General features: G+C 37.3%; 1 protein-coding gene across 2 annotated transcripts; it reads right to left on the bottom strand.

Annotated features, from left to right (window-relative positions):
* Positions 1-999: 999 nt before the first annotated feature.
* On the bottom strand, positions 1,000-5,213 carry LOC145107579 (calmodulin-binding protein 60 A-like). Of its 2 annotated transcripts, XM_079044480.1 has the most exons (7): positions 4,818-5,213; positions 4,356-4,434; positions 3,892-3,944; positions 3,305-3,795; positions 2,241-2,401; positions 1,942-2,148; positions 1,000-1,865 (listed from the first exon to the last, which is right to left on the bottom strand). In XM_079044480.1, exons 1-7 carry the CDS (start codon positions 4,907-4,909, stop codon positions 1,281-1,283), a joined length of 1,668 nt encoding a protein of 555 aa, XP_078900606.1. In that variant the 5' UTR covers positions 4,910-5,213; the 3' UTR covers positions 1,000-1,280. The 2 variants fall into 2 exon arrangements, with proteins under 2 accessions (XP_078900606.1, XP_078900607.1); XM_079044481.1 differs by lacking the exon at positions 4,818-5,213 and having other exon boundaries at positions 4,352-4,432.
* Between the last annotated feature and the right edge of the window lie 7,591 nt (positions 5,214-12,804).

The raw sequence follows: 12,804 nt of genomic DNA, 5'->3' as shown, positions 1-12,804 counted from the left end.
AGAAACGGCTTTGTAGGTGGTGGTTGTGGTGGTGGTTCACTTGACAACGAGGACGACAGTTTGGACATGCCTTCTCGGAGGTAAATAGTTTAGGCTGCAACTATCGGAGGTAAATAGTCAGAATATATGTCGTTATTTTTTAATGTATCAAATATAAAACATCAATAACAACCGTGTTATAATATTTGTAGAATTTTCCAAACAAACCACCGTCAGCCGTGCTTAGCACGGTCCTTACACATCTCATATATATATATATATATATATATATATATATATATATATATATATATATATATATATATATATTATTAAATAATTGTCTTTTTGTTTAATTTTATATATTTCAAAAGTTTTCAATTACTTTTATCAAACACTTATATAAGAAATAAAAATTACAACATCCAGCTACTTAGTTTTGTCAATAACACCCTATGTAATAAAACAAAACTCCAAGTGTAGCGGCAAATTCATCTCTATTATAACCTTAGGACTAATGGAGCAAATTAGCCTATGTTACATTGTCAAATATGACAAATCCTATTTTATATAACTTGTTCGAACAAAACAACGATGATAAATAGATTTTTTGACAAATAGTTTTCTTACGGAGAAATAATTATTATAGTTTATTATTAGTTATTATGTAATAAAAAAATTACCATTTTTAAATAAAATATTTATGTTTAGGTTTATACTTATATTGTTTATTTATATATTTAATGTAAATTAATTATTATCAGTAAGAAATGTAAATTAATTTATATATATGAATTTAATATTCTAAAATTGTTATTGTGTTGCAAATTAAATTACTTAATAACCCTCCATAATTCAAGTCTTCAAATTTTTGGCAAGTATTAATAATTTATTTATGCATAATTGATTTGTACAAAAAACTTTATATCTTATACCTCTTAAAATTCAAGATATAACTAATATGTTTTATAATATAGTATAAGATATAAGATATCCTACTGATATGTTGTACTCGATAAGTTTAAGAAATCAACAACTAAAATCAAAGACATAATTCGGCTTTGTGACCGACTATACACCTCATTTGCCCACATGATGCTAATGGGGGTGCACGGGAGGATGTAGGCCAAGCTCATAGGGTTGTGGAAAGAATAATCCTTTTGCAGACAGATACTAGGATAAATACACAACTAAATACATGTTTCTTCTATACACGCTTTTAACCAAATATTTCCAACATCTCACCATCTAAAACTGCACACAATGTTGAAAATCGGGCAGCAATTACATAAACCATATTTTCATCGTGGGCTCGAGTACTTAATATCTCTCTCGCGTATCTCTAACATGAGCGAGAGCCATTTCAACACACTAGACACAATCTTCCATCTCCTTTGAGCTTTACCAATGGCAGAATGGGGAAAGAAAAACCCATCAACCGCACACTCCAAGTCCACCTTTTGTGAAGAAGAAGAAGTACCAAAATACTGCATATCCTCATCATCATCATCATGACTCTTTAAAGTCCCCGAGTCACAAATCAAAGTATCTGATACTAAATTCAATGGTTGATCGAATCTAAGATCATCAGATTCCATGCTTTGTAACCCGTATTCATCTGTGCTATCGATACCCAATACTGAATAAATTGATGGCATGGCTTCTGGAGATGATGTGATCATTTGTGGGTAATCGAATCGGCCTTTTTTATGTGGAGTTGTAATTTTGCTGGATTCGGGGTCTCTTGTTGTTATCATTTTGGTGTTTGAAGGGTAAATATCTTCAGAGATAGAACAAGTGCCTGTTCTAAGAGAGGCTTCATCATCATAGGGGACGATTTTTTCCGGATGTTGAAACGCAGATATCACCAATTTATGCGCTTCAGCCTGAAATGTCGAAAAATAATTAACCGATTTTCTTTAATTTATTTTAAAGTGATTTTAAAAGATATCAGAAGCTGACCCGTTCAACTTCAGAGAGCTTCTCAATGGCAACATACTTTGAGTCCGAAAGAAGTCCAAGTAATTGACCCACAACATTAAACACAACACCATTTCTGTTTAGAGATCGAGGGCAGTATAAATACAACTTTTTATCATCAACCACACAGCTCTTAGCATGTTCAACAGTTGTTTCCCACATTTTGGTAGACATACCCGACCCAAGGATCTGCGGATGGATTTTTTTATAAATTATATATATATATTACTTGAATTTTTATAAAAGTTAAATAGAAAAGAAGAAGGGCATGAAAATCTTACTTTTCGAAGGCGTTTTGGGTCGAGATAGGAGAGAGCCAAAAAATCTTTTACTGTTTTGATGGAATCTTTATTTAACCGCTTGTGGAAGGCTCCCTCTTTCCCAATTTTTTCAAGTCTCCATACCTCATCAGACAGATACGGTGGATGATGCTTCTTGTACACTATCAACCAAATAAAAAGCAAAACTTGTATTGGAATTTACTTAGGTAGTTGGAGGTAAATTACACTTTTAGTCCCTGTGGTTAAGTTGTTTTATGCATATAGTCCATTTTTTTCATTTTTAACATTTTTCATCCCTAAAAAGTATTGTATCTCCCTTTTCATCCCTGAAAGTGGACACCATTTCTTTTAAACCATTAACCCCACGTAAAACTGACTATTTTGCCCTTTACTTTTACAATTTTAACTGAGCCCATTTACAAAATAGTAATTTTACATGGGATCAACAGAAGAGGAGGGTGAAGGTGGTGTATGGAAGTGGGCCCTATATAAATAATTATAATCAAGATCAATAATAAATGTAAAGGTAAGGACAAAATAGTCATTGTACATGAGATCAACGGACAATCGGGAGGGAGATGGGATGGGCTCGATTAATATGACTATAATCAAAATCAAAAAGAAATGTAAAGGTAAAGAGCATATAGTCATTTTACATGGGACCGAGGGCAAAATAGTGAAAACTCACATTCACCACGATCATCCCTGACGATTTTACTTAAGCAGTTGGATAAAGAAGATAAGATTTAGAGTAAATTACACCTTTAGTCCCTGTGGTTGTGTTGTTTTATGTATATGGTCCTTTTTTTTGTTTTTTAACATTTTTCGTCCCTAAAATGTATTTTATCCCCCTTTTCATCCCCAAAGTGGACACTATTTCTTTTAAACAATTAACCACATGTAAAAATGACTATTTTGCCCTTAATTATACATTTGAGCCCAAATTTACATGGCAAAATAGTGTCATTTTACAAGGTGGGGTGTTGTAATGGGTTCTATTAAAATGATTATAATCAAAAGCAATAAGAAACGGAAAGGTAAAGGGAAAAATAGTAAAAACTCACATTCACCACGATGATCCCTGACAACAAATGATTCCGACTTTGCTTCTCTGACTCTATCACCATCACAATTATCCAAAACACGTGCTCCAAGTCTAAATTTTCGACTCCTTGTCCAGCTTGAATTATCAGTAAAGGAAAGATCACCCACAAGACCAATACCTTGTTCAAGTTTCAAACATACATTACCCAAAAGAAGTGGTTTCTTCCCTTGTCTCTCTCTAACAATATTACTATTAAACTCATCAACTGTCCAATTGTCTCCTTCAATGCTATCAAAATCTCCCTCAAGAACCACTATTTCCACTGTTGCTGATGACCCGATTCCACTTGGAACTGTTTTTCCAGTGCATGCATCAATCAAGGCTACTTTTAAGGTATTACAGTCTCCTCCTTCGATTCGGGTTCCAGTGAAAACTGGGAGAGATAGATTACTTAGGAACTGTAGTTGTAGCCTTCTAGGGGCAAAAGAGTCTTTTTTGTTCTCGATATCCCTATGGAGACACCATACAGAGGCTTTAACCATGGTTATTATAAACTATGTTAGGAAAATGATTTATCTATCTATCAAGCAGAATCATACACCTTACCAGTTCATGGCAGACATATGTTTTTCCAGTGCTGATTCCACTTCCTCTTTCACCTGCAAACTCAATATCATCAACAAAACTATTACAATCTGTCAAAGTCAATAACTTTTATATTTTGTTTATATATAATTATTTTTATTTACTGTAAATATATAATGAGGGTGTTTGCATCTAATTAAGAAAAATGAAAAATGGAGTTGAACTTCTCTCATCCTCTCTTAAGAATATCACCCGAATAGTGGTAGATCAATTAAATCTATATCAAACAGGAATTATGTGTGAGGTTCACTTTAAATTACAACATACATCAAGTTAATAACAAATAACAGTTCTTTTAACAACTTGTAGTATTTATTTGATTTCTTTCACGTATAGTAATCTTAAATGTAGAATCTCAGAAATCCATTATAAGCCCCAGAAACAGGATTAATAAAAAAAATGAGGGAACAAAAATAATTACATACAACTTTGCGGATTAAGGGCTCCAAAATCGGCTCCATGTACTTGCTGAATTTTCTGAAATTCATCACCTCAAGCACCACACTGTATATCAAAAACAGAAAGGTAAAACAGTCTTGTTAAAATAAGAAAAATTATTCTCATGCAAAATTGATAATCAATTTATATGAAAAGTTTCCTCATCAAGCACTATCAAAATACAATTTAGCAAGCAGCATAAGTTACTCTTAAATTCTGCTGAAATCAGTCAACTTAGCATATCATCAGATGGAAGAAAATTGGGATAAACGTAGTCAATCACACACTAACATAAAACAATTTTGACAAGTAATCTAGTCACTCATAAATTCTACTAAAAAATCGGACACTTTATTCCTAAATTCTGCTCAAATCAATCAACCTACAGGCATCAAATGGAAAAGGAAGAGGAAAATAAAAAATACAAACGAGAAAATTAACCGACTTACTTTCTGAAAGAAGGACGTTTACGACGGACACCGACGTCAGAAGACGAGGCGGAAGGCTGCTCCGGAGGAGGTGAGGGCTTCTTCTGAGACATAATTTTTGTGTGCCACCGGCGATGATGCTTAGTACTTCGGAAAAAATTCTCAAATAATAGAACTCAGTAGTAGTGGAAACGTTGCTGGTGATCACCATAAACAAATAATGGATGACGATGAGGCGGATCAAACGACAAGATAGCCAACATACAGTGTCAGATCAGATTCACCAACAACTGAAACTTTAAACTTTAAAGCTTGTCTGACGATATCGGGGTTTGTGCATCGGTGTCTGGTGGAGGGTAGCGGTGACGGAAGGAGAGAACGGAATTCAGACATCAGAAATTATGTGTCACAGAAAATAGAGATATGGAGAATGTGGACGAATAGAAAGGGACCCACCAAACCGCGTTCTAAAGAATGGTCCCACGGAGTGATGCCATATTGCCATGGACGCGCTTCTAGTGTTGTGCAAAGGCGGGAATCCGACTTGGTTTTTTTTTTGGATTTTGATTTTTTTGTTAAGAATATATATTTGAAAATATCGTTTAAAAATGAATCTATATTATAAGTTCATAAACTATAGAAAATAGAAAATTACAAATTTGGTCTTTAATGTGACATAAATTTTAATATTATAGATATAGTCATTTTGGTCTATTTTTTATTATGGATTTGATCATTTTATTTGATTATGTTAGTTATAGTTCGTAAAACTCTATAAATGATCATATTGCCCTTAATTTACGTGTTGTACTCTAGATATTGCTCTATATATTGCATGTGAGCCTTAAGTAATTGATTATATACATTTTACTGAAAGTAACAGAAACGCCTCATTCTTGTTGTTTTCTTTTTTCCTTGGTCATTGGAGATAAACTTGTAGAAGGAAGTAGTTATGGCATCATTTCATCGTACACATATTCACATTGTATGGTCATTCAACGGAAAGGTGTGCTAAAACAACTCATAATTAATGTCATGGTGGTCTACAAGTGCCGAAATCGATAGTTCAAATTCGGTTTGTGTGAATTCCAATCAAAGATTATTTTTAATGCTAGAATTGATGGTTCAATTCTAGATATTTGTAACGCCAGTGTTCTAGATAATTTTTATTTTTAGCATTTATTCCTTAAAAAGTTTGCAAAATTGGTCCCTACGTTGGGCGTACGAGATAGGTACGTCGGGCGTAGGACCTTAAAAGATGGTCACGAAATCCCTCACGTACATTGGGCATACACAAGCAAAGGAAAACCCTAATTTTTAGGGTTTGGACCCTATTTAAATAACTCATTGGCCTTAAACCATTTCTTACCTTTAGCCTCCATCTCAAAACCCTAAACCTTGTGTGTGAGTTTTGAAGCTTTATAGTGACATTTTGGTGTTCTTTGTGGTGAAGGAAGACCTTTGGAGTTGTGGTGTTGCTCTCAAGCTTTTGGATCCAAATTCTTCTCATCCTTGTGCATCTTCAGAAGGTATAAAGTTCATACCCTGGAGCTTTCTTTGTTAGATCTTGTTTAAGCTTAGATTTATACTCTTTTTGTTCCAGAACCTTGATCTTTGTGAGTATGGAATACTCCAGAGCTTTTAAGTTGCTCTTTTCAAACGATTTAGGGTGTATAGTGTCATAAAAATGCAAGCTTGGTCCTTGGTATTCATCCATGCAAGAGTTATGGAAGTTTAGATGATGATTTAAGTTAGGGTTTTGGTTTTTAGCTTCCTTTTTCCATGCAAAGTCATAAAGGTTACAACTTTATGATTTTGGACGTTTATTGGAGTTAGATCTGAAGTTTGGATGTTAGGTCTTAAAGCATTAAGACCTTAATAGAAGGTCTAGATCTTTGATGCGTATGTCGGGCGTAACCATGGGTACGCTGCAAGTACTGGATCTTTTCCCCGTAAACCTTTCTGCATCAAATGTTGTACGAGGGGCGTAATTGGTAGTAGGCAAGACGTACTACCAGGAAACACTTTTGGGCCATTTTTGGGCCTTGGGCCATTAGGGGTTGTGGGCCTTGTCTAGTTAGGTCATAAAAAGGAAGGGCAAAATGGTATTTTGCCCTTAGATTGATAAAGGATGAATTAGATCTTCGTTTATGGATTAATATCGATTATTATTTATGCATGTTATCGGGTTATATTTAGTGTGAGGAGTCGTGTTAGCAGCAGCTCGAGTGTGCGATTCATTTATCTTTAGTTAGAGGTGAGTCTTCTTACCACACTAGTGGATAGAAGGCACCAAGGTCAGCCTACTGATTTATATGTGTAGGATGTATGTCATTATGTGACTATTACTTATGTTATTGTATGATATATGCATGGATCTAATTTGCGCTCAGAGTCATTATAGACTCAGGGTTGATACAGACCCGGGGGTGATACGGATCCGACACATCCATTTGTTGTTACATGGGGTTGATACGGACCCGGGCGTTGTTACGAACATGATACACCCACGTGTTGTTATATTTATGTGTATGGTGTATGTGGTATTTTTGGGGAAGCTTACTAAGCTTTTTGCTTACAGACATGTTTTTGGTTTCAGGTACTTCGAGTACAAAAGAGAAGGGCCTGACGTGATGGCACAACATTCTCCCCTCATGATTTTCGCATTTTATGATCTCTGTTACTTTGATATTTTGTGATGGTTTGTACTTTGGATGTTTTCGAGACATGTGATGTTTGGATTGATGAATTGAAAAATGAAATTTTTACTTATAGATTTTGGGTCGTTACAAGTTGGTATCAGAGCCTTGGTTTGAGGGATTCGGGCACACTTTGAGGTGTGTCAGAACTCAAACTGAGGAAATGATAATCTTTTCAAAAGAAAATTATAATTTATAAAAAGATTTCACCAAGTAAAAGGGGGGTGATGCGTGCAATCAGCCGAGCTCAAGTAAGTAATTCCCAAAATACTCATACTTATGTGTTATGATTAGCATATCTAATATCTGAATTGTATGCTAGCATAAGGATAAGGATACCCTCAGGAATCGTTGATAGAATTGCCTGATTTGTGTGATTCCTTATAGCCTAATGGAATTGGATGTCATCTATTACTTGGAACGGATATCAGCTCAGTTAATTGCTAATTGTATGCTTTTAAAGTTGTATACGATAAGGATCATATAGCCCTATAATGATCGATTTAGCCTCATTTCTTGTTCCTTGTTTGGTTGTGGGCTTGGGGTAGAATCATCATTTGACATTCTATGTGATCCCATTTTGTGTATAGCTTGCATGCATAATGCAATCGGCAATGTTGATTGAGATTCTTTGTACGATAGAGGCGGTTAGATTGAGAATACCTAGGAGAGTCTAGGTAGTTCCCTAGTAGATTTTGTATGTTGTATAGCATAGGGTTGGTATATAGATTTAGTGTGGTGACTTAGAGGAATCAGGACGGCTCTTGAGGAGGGTACAGATAGGTGTGGAATGTAGTATTGGGTATGTACTACTGAAAGCACAAGATCTGTACTTGAGACAAAGACGGACCTGGGGATGCTAAGGAGACATGTATAGTGAAAATTACCTCTAGTTTTATGTTGATCGTTTATATGTTTGTATTTCAATTTGATTATTGTAACATTCCGTTTAAAATAAAATAATTAAATAATAAACCCGGAACCCCGAGAGGTAATTTTTATTATTATTTTATATTATTATAGCCCAAAATCAAATAATAATTAACAGAGTGTTGGTTTCGGGGAGCCAAATGAAAAGAATTGAATCTCCGGGGGTTAAAGTGTAATTTTGGGATTTATTTTGCAAAGGATTTTAGAAGCCAGGGGGTGTTTGGTATCATTTGGACTTACATTGAATAGATTCTTGGGGGTAGGGACTAAATGGTAAATTCTGGACCTAAATCGATAAGGGTTTTGTATAGGAAGGGTCGTTTGGTAACATTTGGATTAAATTTGAAAGAAAAGAAGATGGAGGGGCTGATTTTGTTATTATGGAATAATGTCTAAGAGAGTCGGGGTATAAAATCGTTACCCACCCGGTAACCCTAACCCTAGTCACGACTATGCAGCCGCTACCCTCTCTACCCTTAACCTCCAGCTGCCCCTCCCATTGCTGCTATATCTGGCCGCCTCCTCCTTGGCAACCAGTGTCGGCGATCGAAGCCAACCGTCGGTGCAGCCACGACAGAGACGAAGAGTCTCAAGTGACGTCGGTTTAGTGGGTCGTCGGACCATATAGCGTCGTTGTTGTCGATTCGTACTCCGGTGGAGGTGCAGCCTCCATTCTCCGCTGCAGCAGCCTTCTTTTACGACTTTCTGCCGCCGCTGTTGAAGTCATAAGACCACCGAGAAGTCGTCGTGTCGTCTCACCGCAGATAAAGACGAAGATGCCGCCACCTGTCGTGTTTCAGTCGTAGGGATCAAAGGCCGACAACCGTGGAGACCATGGTGGTCCGTGGTTCGTGATGAGGTTGCATGTGCGTATGTGGTTTTCTGTCCAATGGGAGTCGTGAAGAACCACCATGGCAGCCGGCCATGGTGGTTGCCGCCGATGACGAGTTGTTACCACTGACCGTCATTGATGTTTGCCTCCTTATGTCACCACCACCGTCGTACGCCACCAGGTGGGTGGTTGGGTTTATTTCGCAACAGAAGAGCGTGTGAGGGTGTGATGCTTGGTCGGGAATCACAAAAGGGCCACCACCACCACCGTGAGGTGGTGGCTGGCACCTCTGACCACCGCCTGCCGCCATAGAGCGGTTGTTTGTGTTATTTTATGTGTGTGTATTTGGATGTTATTGTAAAATTGTATTGTACGGCCAGAATAATCAAGAAAACGACCCGTCACCAACTTGAGGTGGTGGTTTCCACCTCACGTTGCCATTATGCCGCCACTTTGGGTGGATGTATGCTTTTGTGTGTGTGATTGTCATTTTGTGATGCTTGAATATTTTAGCTAAAAATCATAACCACCACCGCGAGGTGGTGGCCGCCGCCATGAGCCACCGTTGACCACCACTACCTGAGGTGGTAGTGGGTGGTGCCCGACTAATGAAACCCTAGTGGGCCTAATGAAACCCTAATGGATCTAAGGACTTAACTTTTGGGCCTATTGGGTTGTGATTGGGTTGGAAACCCTAATTAAGGTTTGGAAAACCCTAATGTCATGAAACCCTAATTTTGGGAATTTGATCGGGACCCGCACTAAAATTATTTATTAGACTGAAAATGTTAATTGATAATCATTTGCAATTAACTTAAGGCAATATTGGACTTAATGGATTAAGTCCTTAATGGGTTAAGTAGGAACACTTAACTTTAATCGTCATTTCATGTGAAAACCCTAATTTTACTTGGGCCTTGAGTTGGGCCTTTCTATTGGGCTTTGGTGATTGGGCTACTGATGGGCTATCCAAGAACAAGTAAATGGACTAAAATATTTGGATGGGCTTTAAGGTAAGGCCCATGTGAGGGTTTGGGCCCAATTTGGAAAATTTGGCCATAAATGGGCCATAACTGGGCCTTGAGGATTATAAGAGGTTGGACCAATTGAAATGCCAAATGTTTGGACTGGACTAAATGGTTGGGCCTTAGGGTAAGACCATGTAGAGGTATGGGCCCAATTTGGAAAATTGGGCCATATGTTGGGCTTTGGTCCATTGGTTGACTATTGGGCCTTTGGAGTGTGAGTTGGATCTTGGGCTTGGAACCCAATTATTAATTGGGTGTTGTTTTGATGTTGACAGCTCGGGAATCTGTCAACCAGCAGCTAGAGTTTTATCCGCGGGACTTCAGCTGTGTGAGGTGAGTTTTCCTCACTATACTCAAGGGTCTAAGGCACCAAGGTTGACCCTTTTGGATTGCTATCCTGATATGTTATATGCTTGAATATTGTATGATCCGTTAGATCAGTATCCGGTAGATAGGATGTTATATGTTGCTATGATCTGTTAGATCAGTATCCTGGTAGATAGGATGTTACTATGTTGTTATGATCTGTTAGATCAGTTTGTCTGTCTATAGATTGTTATGTGATGAGCTGATATATGTGCACATGTTTGACTAGCGGTTGAGGATTATCTGCTTTGTGCGAGAGCCAACAGGCCTGGGCATTCCAACCCGATGGTTGTGGGCTGTGAGTATTCCATCCCAAAGGATGATTGGACTCGTAGTATGTGGGCATTCCAACCCGATGGTTGTGGGTCGTGGGTATTCCATCCCGAGGATGACTGGACCCGTTATATATATATATATATATATATATATATATATATATATATATATATATATATATATATATATTGGCATTCCAACCTGGGGTATTCCATCCGGATGGATGACTGGACCTGGAGGTTGATTGGGCCTGGGGTATTCCAACCCGATGGTTGATTGGACCCGACACATTTGTCATTGTATACGGTGAGACTGGGATGCTACGTGCATCAGTCAACAGGCCTGGGGTATTCCATCCCGATGGATGATTGGACCCATAGTATGTTGGCATTCCAACCCGATGGTTGAGGGCCTGGGTATTCCAACCCGATGGTTGATTGGACCCATAGTAGGTTGTATGTGATTATATGTGTATTGTTCTGTATATGGGTATTTTGGGGGAACTCACTAAGCTTTGTGCTTACGGTTTCAGTTTATTGTTTCAGGTGCTTTAGATGACTCGACAAGGAGAAGGTGTGACCGTACACATCCTCGTGATTTGGACTTATGGTTTCTGGGATACTCTGATATGAAACTATTTTGAAAACATTTTGTAATAACTAATTGCTTTTGGATGTTTGAAAAAGTTTTAAATTGGCTTGATTTTTATGGGTGTTACTGTTGGGTTTTGAGCACTATAACACTCCTATGGTGCACATGCAACCCTAAATGCTTTGGATCTTTTTTTCTCTATTATACATGCATTTTTTCAATTTTTCCAAAGCATTGTCCTAACTAGCATACAAATTGCCAAATGAATAAAACATCTAGTTAGATGACATACCTTTTGAAGAACTGGTAGTTCTTGACATTTGAAAGCTTGAGCACCTCAAGTGTGATGTCTCTAATGGTTCACAAACACCAATATGCAAGAGGATGATTTAAGAGAATAATCTATTTATCTCAAAGAGAAGAGGCAACCCATTTTGGTCTATGGAGGGTTCTATTTATAGTGTTGCACATGCTAGGGTTACACTTGGTAAACCCTAATAACCCATGACTTTCCACATTCTCATGCTCCATGGGTTTAACCTCCATGGACTATCCTTGGTCATTTACCCTAATTATGATGAGCCCATAATCATGGATCATTAGCCCACACTACAAGAATGGTTGATTTACATAATCAATCCCCATATATTTAATTAGTCTCTTTTGATCACAAAATTAATAAATTAATTCTTGATCAATACTAATTAAATAATTCCGTATTAATATATTATACTTGTAATATATTAATAAACCATAAATAACCTTATTCTCAAAATCCATCCTATCAAATTGCACTGGTGAAGGCAACCCAAAAGGACCATGCTACAATCGGGTCAAGTACATACCAGTTATAGTTATGGGCTTAGACACCAAATCCAACAGTCTCCCACTTGGATAAGTCTAATAACTATTACTGCTGATGCACTTCAGGATCTTACTTAGCAATCGTAAGCTTTCAAAAGCTGTTGTCGAACTCTGACCTAGTCGGTGACTCGTCCTTCAGTTAAGGGATCCTATACTCCTCTGTTCTCAAGATATCTATGCGGACAAACACATGGAACATATTCATACTTATTGTCCTGCAATTTGTTTCCCAATTTCCGATTCGTCTGACATAGAACATAACTGAACACATCAATTTAGTTCTGACCGGGCCCGACACATAAGTCAAAACAGAATCATCGAGGGGCCCAAGATATCGCTTTTAATCCTCTTAGGATAAAAGAAACAGATAAACTTCGACATTATATGCTTGTACTAACTACTCATCAAATCATTCACAACGA

This window comes from Lactuca virosa, chromosome 4, assembly GCF_052849685.1.
Source record: "Lactuca virosa cultivar CGN04683 chromosome 4, Lactuca_virosa_CGN04683_v6, whole genome shotgun sequence".
NCBI lineage: Eukaryota > Viridiplantae > Streptophyta > Magnoliopsida > Asterales > Asteraceae > Lactuca > Lactuca virosa.
This window is presented reverse-complemented; position numbering and strand designations above follow the sequence as displayed.